General features: G+C 44.5%; 2 protein-coding genes across 2 annotated transcripts in view; one reads left to right on the forward strand and one right to left on the reverse strand.

Moving 5' to 3' along the window:
• TMEM192 (transmembrane protein 192) overlaps window positions 1–6,334 on the reverse strand; it is a 57,570-nt gene extending 51,236 nt beyond the window's left edge. The window contains exon 1 of the mRNA XM_025186073.2: window positions 6,184–6,334. Coding sequence (XP_025041858.1) covers window positions 6,184–6,189 — 6 coding nt within the window. The 5' untranslated portion in view covers window positions 6,190–6,334. The remainder of the gene's footprint in view (window positions 1–6,183) is intronic.
• A 151-nt stretch (window positions 6,335–6,485) lies between these two features.
• The window catches only part of KLHL2 (kelch like family member 2), an 82,994-nt gene continuing 69,762 nt past the window's right edge, over window positions 6,486–19,717 (forward strand). The window contains exons 1-2 of the mRNA XM_006111707.4: window positions 6,486–6,648; window positions 13,380–13,505. Coding sequence (XP_006111769.2) covers window positions 6,626–6,648; window positions 13,380–13,505 — 149 coding nt within the window. The 5' untranslated portion in view covers window positions 6,486–6,625. The remainder of the gene's footprint in view (window positions 6,649–13,379; window positions 13,506–19,717) is intronic.

Below are 19,717 nucleotides of genomic sequence, written 5' to 3' on the forward strand. Positions count from 1 at the left end.
CCTTCCCAATTCCTCACTAAGTCTCTGTTCATGCAGTTATACAGCACCACTTACATACCCTATGCTTTACAGGCAAGTGAAAGCAATACACCTCCAATGTAATCTAAATGCTCATTAAAACAACATGTAATACAAATGATTTGCTTTTGGTTGTTTCTAATGGCACATTCTAATGGTATATGTGCACAGCTCTGGGTTTTATTTCTGGATCCACCGCTGACTCACATAAGCACATGTAAATCAGTTTTCAAAGGAGGCCACTTAGGCATAGAGTAGGGAATTGAGTGCTGTTTTGGATGCTGTTACAAAAAGGAGAGCTTTCAAAATTGAGGGTTAGTGTTGGAGAAGTTCTAGCCTCTCTGTCTGAATCTGCATGATCTGATGCTTGATGAGTACTCAGGTTCAGGGATTTACAAAAGGCAGCTATCTCCGGAGGCTAGAATACTCAGTGTCTGGTGGGCTAGTCTGTTGCTAGACGTCCTGAACTCCTCACGAACTCCAACACTCAGCAAATAAATACACACAGTATTAGTCTTTTTAAGTTCCGTTGAACACTTGTAAAGTATGCCATAATTCAGGATTCTTTGCTTAGATCATTTTAAATGTTATAGAAATCTTCTCTCTTAACCATAGATGTTATGCACCAGTTTTGAGACATAGCTAGCTTTGTGGGAACAGATTAAACACACATAGACTACTAAGGAGTATTGTGCCAGCCAGAATGATCATGGCTGAGAATATTGCTCCTAGTGTCATGTAGTACAGTTTCCAGATCTGGCTCACTCCTGCAAATCCTTGAATCTGTGGGACTGCTCCAAAGGTATCAGCAGATAGGCTCCAGTAAAGAACCCCTTCGTACATCAATGGAGAGTTTGAGGACACAGTGTGTTGGAGTGTGTTAGTCCATCCTGGTGACATGGCTGAGGGGCATGCAATAACACTTTTGCTCAGTGAGCAATTGGAGGAAGGCCAGATCTTTGACATTTTGTACAAAGTCACATCATTTTATGTTGAGGATTTGGTGCTAACAATGCATATCAAATACCTTTAGGTGCTTCAAGTCTGCTTGAAGAGGGTCCAGGTTTCTGACCCATATTGCAATATTGGTTTTATAGATCCTGAACTTTGTCTCAGTGCAAACACACTGTTGCATTCATAAGTGAGACGGACTTCATGCCAGAATGGTAAGACCTATTTGTTAAAGACTGTCTGGTTTGCTGTGACCATTTGAACTCTGCAAGAAATGTAAATAAATAATTTTCTCCACAATACTCAACACCACCTTCACTGAGGGTTTTGGTGGTCTGGCTCCAAGATTCTGCACCTTTTTCTTCCACCATAAGATGTTCAATGCCATCTTGAAAACCTTGGAGAGTGGGGCTAGAATTCTCTGATTTGTGCTTGAGCAAGACACTGACCAAAATTGTGCTGAGGACACTCAACTCTTCTTGACCTGAATTGATTCTAAAGTTATGGAGAAGCCAGTATTATTTTTCAGTTGACAGCCTGACCCAATAGTACCCGACAGATGTGCAGCAGGGATACATTACAGTGGTGTAGAAACACGGTGAAAGACATGAATTAAGTGCCTATTTTTGCATCAATATAGATGCAAAGATTAGTGAATCAGTTAATAGAACATTTGGAACACCAACTCCTTTCAGTGCAAACCGAAATGCTGACCCTGTCAACTGAATCAAAACGCAACATGAAGGAGACTGTTAAATTTGTGATGCTGCTCAGCCACAGACCACAAAGTAAGGCCAGAATGTATCAATGATTGCCCTGCAATGAAACCTGACTGCTATGTATGATGATCTATGGCCGTGGTCCCCAACACGGTGCCCGCGGGCGCCATGGCGCCCGCGGGGGCATTTCAATGCGCCCGCCAGGTGCTCGGGGCTGGCCTGGCCCCGGGCACATGGCGCACGGGCGCTTGCGGGGAGAGCGCGCTTGGCGGGTGGAGCGCCGGTCGCGCGGCACTCGGCGGGAGGCGGCGGGGGGGAGCGCCGGCCCCGGGCGCGCAGCACTCGGCGGGAGGGAGGGGGAGCGCTGGCTGAGGGCGCTCGGCACTTGGCGGAGGGGAGGGGGAGCGCCGGCCCCGGGCGCTCGGCGGGGGAAAGGGGGAGCGCCGGCCCCGGGCGCGCGGCCCTTGGAGGGGGCCCTGCCCCCGGGCGCGCAGCTATGGGGGGGCCCCGCCCCCGGGCGCGCGGCTAGGTGGGGCCCCGCCCCCGGGCGCGTGGATGGGGGGGCGCCCCCGGGCCCCGCCCCCTGGCGCCCGGCGGGCAAACGGCCATGCCCCCTGGCGCCCGACAACCTAAAAAGGTTGGGGACCACTGATCTATGGTAAGGAGTGACTGCATCCTATCAAGCAGAATGTGAGCAAAGACCTTTCCAGGGACCAGTAATGAGATTAGCCTGTAGTTGCCACGCTCAGTGCAAAATTCCTTGCCCTTGTACAGGGACACTATGATTCTGTCTTTTGAGTCTATTGAACTTTGCCTCGTGTTAACACTTTTTAAGAACAGTTTATGGAAGCTGGGGCTCCCCAGTTCCAAGGCACTTTTGAGCAGCTGCCGTGGAATACCATGAGGTCCACGAGCATGTCTAGTGTGTAACTCTTGGATGGCCTTAACTATTTCCTTGATTTACCAAAGCTCAATATTTGTCCCTGGATCTACACCTGTGAGGCTTATCAGGTCATATAGCTCTCTAGACAGTCATCAGCAAGTCTGAGCTTCAGCATGCTTTAATGTGTTTTCCATCTGTTTAACACCTCCTCCATTGATGAGCAGGCAAAGCCATCTGGTTCCATAATAGGGATGTTAGAAGGCTGTTTATGGCTGCCAGCCAGGTGTGTTGATGGCTCAGTAGGCAGGATGTATTTGTTGTTCTTTAGGCTGTCCTCTGCTTTGGTGGCCAGGGAATTGATGTTAATCTCAGTTTCATTTTGTCCTGGTCCAGAAAATGACTTCAGCAGTTTATATTCTTAGATATCTGTCTGCTTATGTGTGTCTATCTTTTAAAATAATATAACAAAGGCCTCTTCATGAAGCTAAGGGGTCTTGGTTAATCATTTGAAGCTGATTGTTCCAGAAGTGGAATATGATAGTATTTTGTACACTATTCCACATGCTCCCCACATTTTCCATGAGGGTTATATGTGATTATACTGAGGTTATATGTGATTAATTATGATTTATGTTTATTTCATGGCTTCAAAAAGGTCCTCAAAGATTCTGGACATTTTACTGGTAGTGAACATCAGGATTGAAAGAAGATACGGGGAAAGCTGTGAAAGTCTGAGGCCTCAGTTTGCAGATGCCTCTGGACCACTAAAGCCAGGTAGTGTTGTTCTTTGGGAACCCAAGCCAAAGGAACCTACTGCAGGTCTCTGGGTTTCATACCGAGTTCAACTGCATCCAGTCATAGCATTAAAATCTCCAAGTACTAACCGTTTGTCATGCTGCAGAGTTAATGGAATTTTGCAAGTAACTGGTGATAAAATGAGTTCTTTTCCACAGTTGGCACATGTAGAAACAACAAAAGTGCCCACAATGATGTTGGAGCCAAGCATGGAGTCAGCCTATAGTAGGCCTGGGCAAAATTTGGCCCGTGGGCCATATCCAGCCCCCTAAACCACCAGATCTGGACCGTGGATGCTGTGCGGAGCCCCAGGTAGGCTCCCTGCTTGCCTCGCCCCAACCACACACTGCTCAAACATGATTGTGGGGCAGTTTCACCTTAAAAACTGAGCCCGGATGGAGGGGTGAAAGCTTCAGGAGCTGCTCCCTACCCCAACACTATCCCAGTGGCCAGCTTCCTGCCAGAAACTGGCCAATGCATTTTTCCTGTTTCAATAACAGGCAGCCACCAAGCACAAGGAACTCATAGTTATTCACAGAGCACATGGCTGCAGCCTCTGCAGGGGTGGGGCAGGCAGGGAGGCTCCTTCAGGAATAGGCTGCTGGCTGGTAAGTCTCTTGGCCAGAGCCTGCTGCTGGCACTGCAGTCCCACCCTTCCCCAACCCGCTGCTCCCTCCTCCACATACCCAAATCCTCTGTCCCCCTCCTATACCTATACTCCCTCCCAGATCTAGCATCCCAATCCCCTGACCCAGATCAGTCCCCTCCTGCCCTAGTTCACAATCCAACTCCTTACACCCCAGTCCAGAGCCCCACGTCACAACTGCCTCCTCCACCCTAACTCCCTCCCTTACCAAGCTCACTTCTGCACCTAACCTCCATCACAGACCCTGCTCCTCTTCCATTTAATAACATGGAAGAGTGCGTCGTTTGACCACTTTCCAAATTCTTGGAGGGGCCCCATCAAAAATTATTGCTCACTGGTGGCTGAGAGAATAGTGATTTCATGTTGCCAGTCAGTACAAGAGTTATCTAACAAGTACCATACCTCGAGTTTAGTATGGATGGCAGATTGTTCTTTACATAACAATATGTAGTAGTGGATAAGCTACTGTCTTCAGGATGTGGTCATCCATATCCACATAAGCTTCAGGTCTGACTGTACCTGATAAAGGCTCCTGTTCCGATTAATGAGTGAATTCCGACAACTGCTCATGTAAATGAGCAGGGCTCGACAAATCATTGAATCGACTCACCCGTGGCGAGTAGATATTAGCCGGTCGCCCCGTTCACCAGCGGTGCGCGCATGCGCAGTGCGGGTCTTGCACATGCGCACTGCGGGTTTGGTGAGCGGATTTTGCAGCTGTTTGTCAAGCCCTGTAAATGAGGACCATGTTCTCTAATGGTTATGAAGGTGGATGAGCTCCAACTGTGGATATATGGAACACAGACTAAAGAGAGTCATCTGCATTTTCAGGAACCAACAACATCTATCAAAAGTTACTGGGAAGGCGGTGGTATTTCCCAAAATAAAACATTTCTGTTTCTCCCTACATTCAACCGGCTTGACAATAACAACAGTACCAGGGGACAGGGGTGAGCTCTGCATGTGAGGACAGGTATGACCCAACTCCTGTCTGTGGAAAGTGCTGCCTTAATGATCCTAACTTCCTAGGAGACCATACCAGACCTTTATGTCATGTTCTAATAGTGAACAGCACTAGGTACAAGACAGCTTTTCTTAAAAAAAAAAAAAATCCATTGGAAGATCATAATCGCCTGTATCACAGAGGTCCATCTGCCACAAAGCAATGTAGATTTTAGAATGGAGTGAGCAAAAAATCAAGAGAATGTAAACTCAGTCACAGTCCTAATTGAGGGAGGCCTGCTATTGACCCATAAATTAGTAAAGCTCATAGATTCCAAGGCCAGAAGGGACCCTTGTAATCATCTAGTTCTCTGGTGTCCAACCACTTCTGCAATACTGTAGTGATCTAGCCACGCTCAACCTGCCAAATAGCCACATGGCTAGTGTGTTAGACACCACAGATTTAGTCTGACCTAGGCCTAGAGCTGCCCCAAAATGTTTTCCTTCTAAAAGAGAAATTAATCTCATCTTCGCTTAGAAATGGTCAGTGACTCCGCTCTGTCCCATACTACACAGATCCACCCAGAATATTTACACCTCACTGTCAGTCCGAAAATATCAGTTCAGTTTCAACGACAAGACAGGGGCATGTGTGCCATTTGTCTCTACTAGAGCCCATTGTTTTACACGGGTTCCCATGCAGGTGATGGATTGAGCTGCACTCACTGTTCCAGGGAGCCACGTTTCCCAAGCCTTTAAGCCAGGGCTACTGAACATGTAACCCGCGGGCTAAATGCAGCCCATGAGTGGGAGCTAAAACAAAAAAAGGAATCAATATAATGGTCTTCTCTGGATATGTTTTAATAGTTAAAATTCCTGAACTGTGATTGGTCATTAAAAGTGCTGTCCTATGGGTGGAAATTGGGTAAATGTTGCATTTTAGTAATAACATCAGATGTGACTTAATGGGGCCTGCGTGTTGCAGTCTTGCCTTAATCTTTGTATTCGTGCCCATCAGTGTGAAAGAAGCTATTTGCATATCTAGTTGCATGCACAAAACCGCACTCAAGCTGTGACCATCTTGGCCCCCAGGGCAGCCAAAGCTGAGTCGCCCTTCGCAGCCCCTGCTGGGGGGGGCAGGGACGGCTCTACAGCTGGAGGCGCCGATACGACGCGGGGGCAGCAGCGGGAAGGGCTTGGGCAGGCCGAGGCCCGCGCGCCAGGCTCACCGGCATCGTGCCTTGACTCCCGCCTCGTCCGTCCCCGCAGGACACCCGGGGCCGCGCCCAGGCAGCGGTGGGGGCGGGGTGGGCTGCACAACGGCCGCGCCCCAGCAAAGCCTCGCGCCCCGAGCGCGGGCGGGGACACCCCAGGGGAGAGCGCGAGGCCGGCGGGTGGGCGTCCCGCTCACTTCGAGGCTGCGTGCTGACGTTGCGCCGTCCCCGCCCGCGTGGCTGGAACCCGGAAGTGGGCTGAGCCAGGGGCGGCCGGCGACAGGGGCAGCGCAGCCCGGCTCCGGCAGGCGGATGGATGGGCGGCGATAGCGGAGCCCCGCGCGCGGAGAGGCGCAGGCGGCGCGGGCTGTCCCGGCGCGCGCGGCTGGAATGCTGCTGCTGCTGGCGGCGGCGTGCGGTGCCTGCGTCCTGAGGAGGGAGCCTGCGCCGAGCCGCGATGGAGATGCTGCTGCCGCCGGTGTGAGTGCGGCGGGCGGGGAGGCGAGAGGGGCTTCGGGGGTGTCCCGGGCGCGCCCGGCTGGTGACGCGGGGAATCCCCGCCAGCGTCTCCTCCGGCCTCCGGGCTGGGGAGCTGCCCCTTCCCCGCGTCCGGGTCTCCAGTAGCTCCTGCCCGGGGGAGGCGGCAGCTGTGGCTCGGGATCCCCCTCCTAGTGCTCTGACACCGCGGCGCCTGGAGCGTCCTTTGCTCAGGCTTGTTCCCCTCCTTCCTCTCGCTCCTGGCCTGTGTCAGCGCGACGCTAGCCGGGGAGTTCCCTGCGCCGCTGCCCGGGACCGGGCAGAATGCGCGTCTCCCACCTGCAGGTTGGCTCTGGGTCCCATCCGCCCTGGTGGCGTTAGGACACGTGAAAGCCTGGCTCAGTTAAAGCCCTCCCTGTTTCATCGTGTTACTTGCTAGCCCGTTCCCCGCCCGGGATTGAACTCGAAGCAGGAGCATCCAACAGGTAAAACGGAGTAGTTGGCTTGGTTCGGCAGGATTTTAAGAATACTTCTTGCTTTGCACCAGTACTGCAAGGGCTTCTGGAGGGTGGTGGGGGTGGACTGCCTTATTGTACCCTATACAGCGCTAAGCATGATAGTATCTCATAAATAGCTCTTAAGGGCTGTCAGAAGTAGGGGCAGGTGAATGAGGGGAAGTCACAAAAAGTGAGCAAGATTAAAAATGGTCAGCAGAAAACATGGTAAAATGCATGTCTGTCTCCCAAGACCAGGAGAGAAAATGCTAAGGAGTGCCATTAAAATCTGTTCTCAAGGATGGGAATAGCACCCTCACTAAGGAAGCTTTCAAGGCGAATCTGTAACCACCCTGTTAGGTCTCTCTCATCTTGACTGAGATTCTCTCATTTTTGCATTGCCAGTAGATATTTTTATAGCATCTGTTTGATGAAAAATGTTTATGGTGTGCAATTCAATGAAACATTTAAAGTACCACCCACACTCAGTGGAAATCTGCTTGCTGGTTTTGTGTATGCATACATATATAGGTACACCTGTTAAAGCATGTACTGAGATGTATCACTACATTAAGAGATTTCTGGGGTGTTCAAAGCATGTGGATGTAGTGGTTTTTTTTTAAAAAACAGGGTTGCTAAGCAATAAGCAGTTACACAGGTAGGCATAATTTCTGCTTCTCTTTATTTTACAAAAGGTTACCAATTCCATAGTCCCCTACTTCCTCAGATTTGAAGTACAATGAGTATTCTAGTGCTTGAGACATAGTAGTATGCATAGATGTGTAACTCCTTTCCTGCCCATAGTAATTGCGACCTCCTTTTCCTCCCTAGTGCAGCAATACTTTTGTAACTAACAGCCACATGTTTTCTTTGTACTGCAGATAAGCAACACGTTATTTCGGTGCATTCACTCTTTGTTCCCAGGTTTTGGAGTGTATTACCTTACCCATATTTCTCTCTAATACCCAGGATATTTGTTATTTAGGCAGTTGACCAAAAACTTGCTACAGGCACCTACTTTTCACACTAGTGCGCATAAATGGGAAAGTATACCACCTAGTCTTACTTTCTCTTCTATCTTATGGTAAAATTGTGCTTTCCCAAGATTCCCTCTAAAAAGAAGCCTGTCTGTAATAAATCTTGCAGCCTGTGCTAATTGTAGGAGCTGGAATTTTGGAGGAGTTAGCGGAAGATTGAGGATAGAAAGATTAATCATAATGGGGTGGTGTGTCTGGGATGGTGAAGTGAATATACTTATGAAAACTCTGCTCAGTATACATGGCAGCACTTTGTGCTCTTCAAGATCTGACAGGTCAGGGCTTTTGACACATGAAGTTAGAAAAGACAACTGGGTCTTATCTGTTTGCTTATAACCAATAAATATGTTGCATGCCTAGACACAGATCTAGATTCCCATTTTTATACCAATTCAGGCATTGGATGATGTAAGAGATCCTGCCTTATATTGTTTTCCCCTACATAATCACCATGTTAGTTGTAATCTGACATTCCAGTGAAGTTATATATTGTCCTTGAATGTTTAATCTTTAGCTACTCCATCAGAGCCCAAGTGTAGCTATTATAGTCTTGGAATTTCAGGAGGAACAAGAATCATCCAAGTTAAAGGAGGAGGGTTATGTGAATATTATAAGCACAGTACAGGTAGTTTGAGTTTGATCATTCCTCTGATTCAGAAAACCACATTATTTTTGCTCTGTTTCATCAGTCATGATAATCAGGACAGCTGGAAGTGTTGAAGAGTCAAACCACATGCGTCCACCATGCGTAGGGTCAGGTTCACACTGGTTACATATGTTGTGGTTTAATATTAATGTATCATACCTTCTTCATAACAGTCTTCATATAGTTTCAGATGCCACAAATATGGGGCAACTCGAGACAACGAAAATAGAGTTAGTTAGGAGCTATAACTATACAAACTCAAAGTAATTTAAAGTGTATAAAATAGTCCCTCAAATAGGATGCATATTAAGGTGGGCTTTTTAATTCATTGCAGGCTTTATAATGTCATAGCCAATTTAGGACGTTCCTGTTTTGTAACCTAAAATCTGGTAGTTTCACCATTCATATGTAATTGGCCCCTTCACCATTATACAGTAATTCCTCATTTAACACATGCCCGCTTAACACGTTTTCACGATAGCACGATTTTTTTTTTTTAGGAAATGTTTTTTGAATTACACGACCGTCCCCAGAATAACATGATTTCCCATTGCTGGCGGCTCCTTCTCCCTGCAAAGTGGCGGAGGGTTCGCCGCTAGCTGCACCATTCCCTGCTGACTCCCCATAGCTGGACACCTTGCCCCCTCTCCTCCGCCCCTGCCTGCAAGCCCCCCCCTCACTGGACACAGTGTGGGTCCCGGAAGACCTATCACAGGGGTATACTCCCAACCCAATCCCTCTCCCCTCTTCTCCCCTTCCCTTCCCCAGAGCCAAACACCTTCCCTCCCTGCTATAACCCAGTCTTTCTCCCCCAACCTTATGTCCCGGTCCCAACAGACACCACCACTTGAAACGCAATCCCCACCTTTTCCATTATTTTCAGTGGGAAAATTGACTTGCATAACACGTTTTCACTTAACACAATCATTTTCTGAAACATGTATAGTGTTAAATGAGCAATTACTGTAACTGGAACCCCCTCAAAGAGAGTAGTCAGCTCATTTTACTTGTTTGCTTTTATTTCTGAATGATGATCCATATATACAGCACATAAAGTGGAAGATTAAAGTTTACTCTAAAAGAAATTACGGATGTCAGTGTGTAGAGAACTACTTGATTAACTAATAAGCCTGGATTTATTGGTTAATCTTGTTGACTACATGCCTCCCCCCTTTGCTGCCTCGGGGGGTGGGGGGCCATAAGCAGGAGCCGGTTCCTCTGATGGAGAGGCAGTAGTGCGGAGGATAAGGAGGTGCAGGGGAGAGCCAGCTCCATGGACCCACCTGTCCCCCCTTGCTGCAGGGGAAGGGAAGAACAGGCAGAAGCCAGTTCTTGGAGAAGCAAGCTTAAAAGCTGGTTCCCACAGCACCAGCCCCATGGTGCCACCTGCCCCCCCCCTCCCTGTGCTGCTGCCTCTATCTATGTAAGGAAGAAATAGGAATATAAGGACAACCATACTGGGTCAGACCAAAGGTCCATCTAGCTCAATATCCTGTTTTCCCACAGTGGCCAATGCCAGATGCCCCAGAAGTAGTGAACAGAACAGGGAATCTTCAAGCACTCCCTCTCTTGTCACCAATTCCCACCTCTGACAGAGGCTAGGTACACCATTGTACCCATCCTGGTTAATAGCCATTGATGGAGCTAGCCTTCATGAATTTAACTAGATCTTTCCTGAACGCTGTTAATTTCCTGGTCTTCCCAGCCTCTTCTGGCAAGGCATTCTACAGGTTGACTGTGTGCTGTATGAAGAAAATCTTCCTTTAGTTTGTTTTAAACCTGCTACCTATTAATTTCATTTGGTGAACCCTACTTCTTGGCTACATCTACACTGGCACCCTTTTCCGGAAATGCTTAAAACGGAACAGTTTTCCATTATAAGTATTTCCGGAAAAAGCGCATCTACATTGGCAGGATGCTTTTCCGGAAAAGCATCCGTGGCCAATGTAGACGCGCTTTTCCGCAAAAAAGCCCCGATCGTCATTTTCGCTATTGGGGCTTTTTTGTGGAAAAGACTACTGTGCTGTCTACACTGGCCCTTTTCCGGAACAGTTTTTCCGGAAAAGGACTTTTGCCTGAACGGGAGCAGCATAGTTTTTCCGGAAAAACAATGACGATTTTACATTAGATCGTCATTGCTTTTCCGGAAAAGCAAGCGGCCAGTGTAGACAGCTGGCAAGTTATTCTGGAAAAGCGGCTGCTTTTCCAGAATAAGTGGCCAGTGTAGACACAACCACAATGTTATGGGAATAAGTGAATAACTTTTCCTTGTTCGCTTTTTCCACACCAGTCATGATCTCCCTTAGTCTCCTCTTTTCTAAGATGAAAAGTCCCAGTCTCTTTACATTGCACCCATTCCAAACCCCTAATCATTCTGTTTGCTTTTTTGACTGCTGGTGCACATTCAGTGGATGTTTTCAGAGAACTATCCACAATGAATCCAAGATCTCTCTTCTGAGTAGTTGTAGCTAAATTAGTCCCCATCATAATGTATGTATAGTTGGGATTAGTTTTTCCAATGTGCATTACTTTACATTTATCAACATTAAATTTCATTTGCCATTTTGTTGCTCAATCACTTGGTTTGGTGAAATATTTTTGAAATTCGACACAGTCTGCTTTGGTCTTAGCTATTTTGAGCAATTTAGTTTCATCTGCAGTTCTTCCTAATGTTGGGTTTTTGGACATGGATGCAAAAGTTTTCTATCTACTTATTACCCCTTGAACTTTTTACTTGCATTGCATCTGCTTAGGACACTTCCAAGAAGTTAGCTGTAAAATGGGCATTTAAATTCTAGAATATCGCAAGTGTTAAAGTTGCTAGCAGTTTGAAGTAGAAAACCATATGTATTCTGCTGACCTCTCTTGTCTATAGATGATTATCTGTCATTTGTAGATCAGTGCTTTTTATCTTTCTTGCAGTTTGTTCCAAAATGTCATTTTACTAGGCCCTAAATCTTTAATGGTATACTAAAGGTTGATTTGCTTTCCTATTTGTGGGAATGCAGTGCATCTAGAATTACAGATTTAAATTTTAAATTGTGGTAGCTGTTAGCCTCATGTATCTGCTCTCTGTCTGTATCTCTCATTGCTGTTTCAGACGTGTTTAGAAAAATATCCTCACAGATGCAGTAGGGAAAAACAGTTCATAAATCTGTGTCCCTAAATCTTATTTGGAATTTGACCCTCCTCATTTGGGCAAAAATTTAAACATGACAAACTATAAGCACTGATTTAATTGTCAGCAAAAGACATTGTACAATTTTAAAGTATTTGTGTCAGAGTGAACTGCCGTTGCCAAGTGATTTGAATGCCAAATACTTATGCTTGATTGTTGGTAATTTTGAGGTTAGGGAATAAATTTGTGTAGTGCAGATGAACACGAGAACTAGTAAATATGGTATAACAGAGAGAAACTGCAACTTATTTCCTTTCTGGAAATAGCAGCACAGCCTGGAGGCATTATTGACAACACAATAGCTTGAAAATCTACTTGCCCACTCATTACTGGCTAGCTCAGTTGAACAAAAGGGCTGGTATAATCAATTTTTGTAGACTTTAAACATACTTTTTAAAAGTTAAATATTTTATCTTTATAGTTGTAAGATCACTTGTGGGGAAAAAAACCCAGAAGTAATGCTGTTCTTCAGTCAGCTTTGTTATCTCTGCTGCTATTTTGAGACTTGGCAAGCAGCAGAGACTCATTTAAGAAAAGTCTAGTTACTTTCACTCTTTCAGTTCAAAAGAGTCTTATGCAGAGCTATGAAATTGCCGATAATCATGTCAGTTGCATGTTACTGGTGTGGAAACCTGAACAGTAGCAGACACAGAAATTTTCAAAGAGCGGGGTGACCTGGAAGCTGTGGGAAATGCCGTGTTGCAGCAGCCAAGTTCTGGGGAACAAGGAACAAACTGGTTCCTTTCCAACAGACAGCTAAGAGTATGGTAGATTGAAAATGATCGGTATTGGGATTAAATTTGAGCTCGCTTCCACTCATCTTTTCCTTCATCTAGAACAGGGGTGATGAACCTCAGGCCTGGGAGACGGATGTGGCCCCTGGCTTGTCTAGATCTGGCCGTTGAGACTCATACCCCCCTCCCCAGCATTGGGAATCCCATGCTGGTGCTCCAGGCCCTCCACTGCTCCCCCACGGGGCTGGAGCACAAAAATCTATTAGGCTGGCCACACTAGGCTCTGGGAGGGGAATGTGTGGTGCTCCACCTCACCTCTTCAGGGCTCAGGAACAGCAGCAAGATAAAAATTCCAGCACCCATTCCTTTCCCAGAAGCTGTGGATTGATGAGGATGGGCTTCTCACTGTTCTTGGTGCTTTTACTATGCTAACATTCTTGTTTAGCATCAACCTAACTAGTAGCTGTGTTCCTTTGACTAGTGTTATTGGGTACCTGGTATATTTTCCAGAAGTGTTGGTAATGTGGAATTTAAAATCACTCTGAATTTAAATACATCTCTGGCGATTAGGCAAAAAGACTTGGGACCATTATTTTCAAGTATACAGAAATGTGAATTAAACTTGGTTGTCCTCCTGGTTTACAGATGTACAAAACTTTGCCATCAGAAGCCTGTGGATTTGAAAGATGATAATACAGAAAAACACTGTCCTGTTACAGTGAATCCTTGGCACATGAAGAAAGCTTTCAAAGTTATGAATGAATTAAGAAGGTATGTGGTGGTTTTGGTCTACCCACATATATAGAGGCCATCCATTTTCAGCTGTTCACAAGCTTTTGTGTGTATGTTTCTGCCATAAATAGGATGTGTAATCCCATGAACTTAGCTTTCCAGGTAAACAAATACGATGTATTATAAAACTAAAAAGTGATAACTTTTTGGTAATTATAAGATAATTTGGCGGGGCTGAATTCTTTGTTGTGCTTTTAATAATTTCAACAGATAATATCTGTTTATTTTTAAGCATTTGTCTAACTATACATTTTCACAGTTGCATGACATTATTTATTGTACAATTTTTTATTTTTATAGATTTAGATTATCACAGTTGAAGGAAAATGAGGGGGGAGCAACAATTACTTAATGATGTAGAGATTCAAAAGTTAGTTTATAATCATTAAAATACAAATTGTTAACATCACATCAAAATAACCAAAGTCAATATCTTTTAAAACAAACTCAAAGTCCTCAAGCATTATTTTTTTTAACTTTGCCTATCTGTAAACGTAAGTTATAATTGATGAAGATATTCATTCATTGGCTTGTGTGTGTGTGTGTGTGTGTGTGTGTGTGTGTACGTACAGTAAAATCAGATAACATTTACTGATGAAAAACAATCCTTCCAAGACTGCTTATGGGTCATAAAAAACATTTGAAGAATCTTCTGTGTGTTTTAATGATATCTGTTGCACAGTATTTTCTAAATAGGTTCAGTTAAGAGGTCACTTTTCACTAGGGATGTAAAATCCCTGTTAATCAGGTAACTGGTTAAATCATAGGTTTAACCTGGTTAAGCAGGATCCCACAAGCCGCCCCCTGTCCACCACGGTGGCTGGCAGCTCCTGGTACCAGTTAACCCATATCCGGTAAGCGTCACCCTTTAAGGTACCTGTTCATATCCCTACTTTTCACATAGGGTTCTTGCACACTAGGAATTTTTTGTCTGATTACCAACAAATGCAATACTGGAAGCCTTGAGTTGACACTGTTTTTGATATGTCAGTTAGACTTTTTAGTAAGAGGATTAGGTGATGTGGTACTGAGAAGAGTGTTTATTATTAGTGTTTTAACAGTTGCTAATGTTGGTTCAGCTGAATAGATGTTGACAGTGATGCAAAATTTTTGTAGAATTTCCCTACTGTGGACAAGACTTTTGAAAGTTTAAACTTCATATATCTCCCCCCCCCATACCTAAAAATGTTAGCCTGTTTTGGCAACCATCTATGTCTCTTAGTAGTTTGCTTTTATATCTGATCTTCATTTGTTGCACGTGGCATGTATTCTCACTGCTACTGTGGCCAGATTTTTATGGGTTTTTTTTTAGCTTTGACAGCTGGTGCTACTCAAGACAAACATGGAGATTGTAGTGTACATGACCATGACAGCATAAAGATATTTTTTACATAGTGTGAGAGAGTAGCTATACCCTTTCCCAAGTGTTCTTGCCCATCCTTGCAATACTGATCAAATTGATTGGCTTTCAGATTACACCCTGTCGGGGCTGTTCCCTGTTTTGTCACTCCAAGTGCAGAAGGTGGGGGCCTACAAAGACCTTAAATACCTTGCCTCTATAGGTTCTGCTTAGAAAAACGCCCCAAAGTCACAGATTTACTGACTTTGGGAGCTAGCTGCCTCTATCAAGTGATTTAATCCCTTAAAAACAGACAGGAAGAAACACTTGGAATTATTCCCAAGGGATACCCCAAGCTCTTTTGCCTCAGGAGAGTTTGAAAAAAAAACATAGAAAATGAACTGTGTCCCTGATAGCTGACATCTCAGGCTTGGCGTACGCATGTTTGCACGCACACACATACTGTGTTATTTTCCAGGACACAAGAATCAAGTCATCACCTTAAAAAAGGTGATTTTTATTAACAAAAGGGAAAAAATATATTTCATAAAACATACTTGGTTGCTAGTTGTTACAGAGCACCTGAGAGCAACAAATTAAAAGACGGAGAGAAAAAAAATGTCTCTTTGGCACAGCTCAGGTATGGTGAATGGGGGAGGAGGCACGTGGGTTTTACACAGAGAAGTTTACCCAAACAACCAAAACAAAGAAAAATACCCCGATTGCAACTAAACATACATTCCTTTCTCTACTCACGATCTGTGCCAATCTGTATGTCAAGGCCCAGTTCATGTCCATGCCCAAAATTCCTTTTAGGCATGGTAATTCTGATTACTGTATGTTGCTCCCTCCAGCCCTTAACTGAGAATGCAGACACAGAGAGAACAGGCAAGGTATATATTTACAATTTAAATTTCAGTACTGTATCCCATTGGTTCTTCTGGCTTCCTGCCAACACCATTAGCTACCTGAATTTAACCCTTTAGTAACTGAATGCTGGCCAGCATTCCTTTTATCTCTCACAGACTCTATCGCAATTCTTGCTCTTCCAAGTATTACAGTAACCAGATTCACAATCTCAAGGAACATGGCGTGGCTGCAGGGTAAAGTATCTCATTTTTTGGAGATGAGAGAATGTAGAAGTAGTGGTCACATCTAAGAATGAATCGTAAGCTGTATTGTGCTCAGAAGTAACAAACCTGATCTTAGGTATACTGTTACATAGCAGATAAAATGAGGTGATTTCCCAGTGGAGTTCACTGTTGAAAGCCCTGGATTATTGTTTTAAAAATATACTTCAATTTCTAGGATTTATTAAAGTTAGTATTACTGTTGAGAGAGCATAAACATTTTTAGTTTTGTATTTATAAACAGTTGAGAAGCTTAAATGGAATGGTACCAAGCAAGCTTCAAATTGCATTTAATAATGGCTTCAGTTTGAGTAAATCTTAAGTCATAATTTTAGGATTTTGTCAGGCCATGTTATATTTGTATTTGTGTTCTTTTTTGGATTTGAAATCAACTGAATTACTTTAAACTTGACTTAAGAGCAGTTGGCTTAATTCGATTTAACTGTTTCCTCTAGATTCTAATAGAAAGTATTAAAACTCCATATTAATGCACCATAGTACATAAGACAGGAAACAGAGGTAGGAATAAATCGTCAGTTTTCAGAATGGAGAGAGGTAACTAGTGGTGTCCCCCAAGGGTCTGTATTGGGACCAATCCTATTTAACCTCTTTATAAATGATCTGGAGAAGGGAGGAAATAGTGGGGCAAAATTGGCAGATGATACTAAACAGCTCAAGATAGTTAGGTGCAAACCAGACTGAAGAGTTTCAAAATAATCTCACAAAAGTAGGTGATTGGGCAACAAAATAGCAAATTAATTTTAATGTTGTTAAGTGCAAAGTAATTCATATTGGAAAAAATATTCCCAACTGTTCATACAACATGATTAGGACTAATTTAGCTACAGCTACTCAATAGAGCAGTCTTGGAATCATTGTGGATAGTTCTCTGAAAACATCCACTCAGTGTGCAGCAGCAGTCAAAAAAGGAGATAATGTTAGGAATCAATTAAAGAGGGATAGAGAATATCTTATTGCCTCTATATAAATTAGAGATGTTGGCGATTAATCGACTATCCGATAGGCAAATGCTTATCAGATAGTTGAGTAGTGACTTGAATAGTCCGCTTGCCAGAGGATGTGAAGACCAGGACTTTAACAGGGTTAAAAAAAGAACTACAGTAAAACTCCATTGGTCCGGCATCTGATGGTCCGGCACTCCGGATGGTCCGGCACCATCGGAACCCGTAAGTGCTCCGGGCAGCCAGACCATTGGAGCTGCTCTGCCCCCGGCTTCCCCGATTCAGGCGCTGCTGAAACTGACCAGTGGCTGAATCGGGGAAGTGGGGGCAGAGCAGCTATGCCTCGGGCTTCCTGGAGTCAGCTGCTGGTCAGTTTCAGCGGCAGCTAACTTGGGGACGCCTGGGGCAGAGCAGCTGAGGTGCTGTCAGGTTGGTCCAGTAGCTCTGCCTCTTGGCGCTGTGGGACCAACCCGGCAGCACCCCAGCTGCTCTGCCGCAGGCGTCCCGATTCAGCTGCTGCTGAAACTGAGCAGCAGCATCTGAATCGGGGACGCCTGGGGCAGAGCCGGACTATCGGAAGGGGAGCTATGAGGGGTCTGGGGTGGCATCCCCCCCACACCACCCTAGATCCCTCATAGCCCCCCCTTCTTACGATAGTGCGGCATATCTGATAATACGGCACCCCCTGGGTCCCAAAGGTGCCGGATTATCAGAAGTTTACTGTAGATCAATTCATAGAGGCTAGGTCCATCAATGGCTATTAGCTAGATTGGGTAGGAATGGTGTGTCTAGCCTGCATTTGTCAGGGGCTGGAAATGGATGACAGGAAAATGATCACTTGATGATTACTTTTTTCTGTTAACTCCCTCTGGGGCATCTGGCATTGGCAACTGTCAGAAGACAGGATACTGGCTTAGATGGACCTTTGGTCTGATCCCGTATGGCCATTCTTATGTGGTGCATAATGAATTTCCTTCATTTTTAAATAAGTTGCCTTTTTTAACTTAAGATTTGTTGTTAAATTATGGGAATTATTTAATAGGTGTTTGATCTTCTTTGGAAAGCATTCAGTGTTGTTTACTATCCCTCTAGCTTTCTCTTGCTTGTCTTTCCAAATTAAATTATCCTCACATTTTAATCTTTCAATGGGAACCTTCTTCATGCTTCTGACGGCTCTTAGTGTCCTTCAGCAATCTTGTGTATTCTCTTTGAGAATGTGTTGACTAAAACAGATTATATTGTTGAAAATAAGGCAATATATTTAGGTAACCATTTTTATTGAGTATTTTGTAATTCTGCCTCCCAGCTCACTTTCTGTCATTGGTGCAGCAATCTAAGCACATACCTTTGAGATATGTGCACCTCAGTAGACCTTTCCTGTAAGGTTAAAATAATTTAAGGATCCCTAAGCACGAGCACTTAAGTTCTTTCTAATGTGTGTAATCTTTCACTTGTTTACATTAAATCTTGGCTACTATCAGATTCTCTATTTACCTGATTTTGTTATATGTTATCAAAGGTTTTCACAGTCCTTACAGATCTTGACTTTTCTGTATAATTTTATGCATGGTAAATCTTGTTGCCTCATAAATTGCAGTCTCTTTGGAGCAGATGTCAAATGTACTTTATATGGATCCTGGTTTTGATTATTGGAACGCCCATCTGCTAATTCCTACACACCTACGACACGTCTAAACTGAAAGTGTCCCAGCAGCATAGCTGCAGTGGTGCCTCACGATAGATCTACCAACACTGACGGGAAAGGGTCCTTAAGAGGCAGTTGATGGATGAATTGTTTTGTTGACCTAGTACTATATACACTGAAGGTTAGAATGACATAGCTACATCTCTTAGGGGTGTCCATTTTAGGGATGTAAGTGAGTAGTCGACCACCTGATAAGCTACATAGCCATGGATTTCTTATATATAGTGTGTAGAGTTCCATTATTGAAGCTGGCTGTGGGATCCAGGAAGCTGATGCTGGTGCGAGAGTTTGGATGGATGGGTGGTGGCTTTCTAAGGAGAAATCATGGGATATACATACTTTAAACCACCTTCACCGAGTAAGGACATTCCCCTGGAAAAGTAGATTGCATCGTGGAATGGACCATCCAAATATCCTGGAAGAATATGCTTCAATGCAGGGGGAAAGAAATCCTAGCTGTCATCTATCACACCACACTGCAATCCATATGGGATAGCATCAAACAATAACAAGCCATTCTTGATGGCTACCACATCCTGTGAGAGATCTTTCCCCAAACTCCTCATTTTTCTTAAATTCTGGGACCAGTGTGCCTACAACACTGCCCACTAAAGAAGTGGAAATTCAGTCATGATGTGTTTCACCCTTGAAAAACCTGAGCTATTTTTCTTGGTTCAGCGTTTGGGTGAGAAAGAGGTGCATAAAAAGCAGTAACAACAAAGAAGACTTTATGGTGGTTTTGGATAGTAAACATAACACAAGGCACAGACTTTCCAAGTAATACAATAGAAACCACTCTGCTTGTTTGAGCTTGTCACTGGTCCTGATCTACAGGGGAGTGAATCTTCTTAACCTTTTCGCGTTTGTCCATATTGACACATGGCATGGGAAGGGGATTTCTCCACGGTATGTAGCTTCAAACTCTTCCAGGCTTACAAATGTTATCCAGAACCAGAGCACAAACTGTAAGCATACAGCCTTGTGGTTTTTTTTTGAAAGTTAAATATTCTGGTTAATCAACATTGTTTTTGTTGGGGAAAACAATGTGTTTATTC

Source organism: Pelodiscus sinensis, chromosome 5 (genome assembly GCF_049634645.1).
Source record: "Pelodiscus sinensis isolate JC-2024 chromosome 5, ASM4963464v1, whole genome shotgun sequence".
NCBI classification, from domain to species: Eukaryota; Metazoa; Chordata; order Testudines; family Trionychidae; genus Pelodiscus; species Pelodiscus sinensis.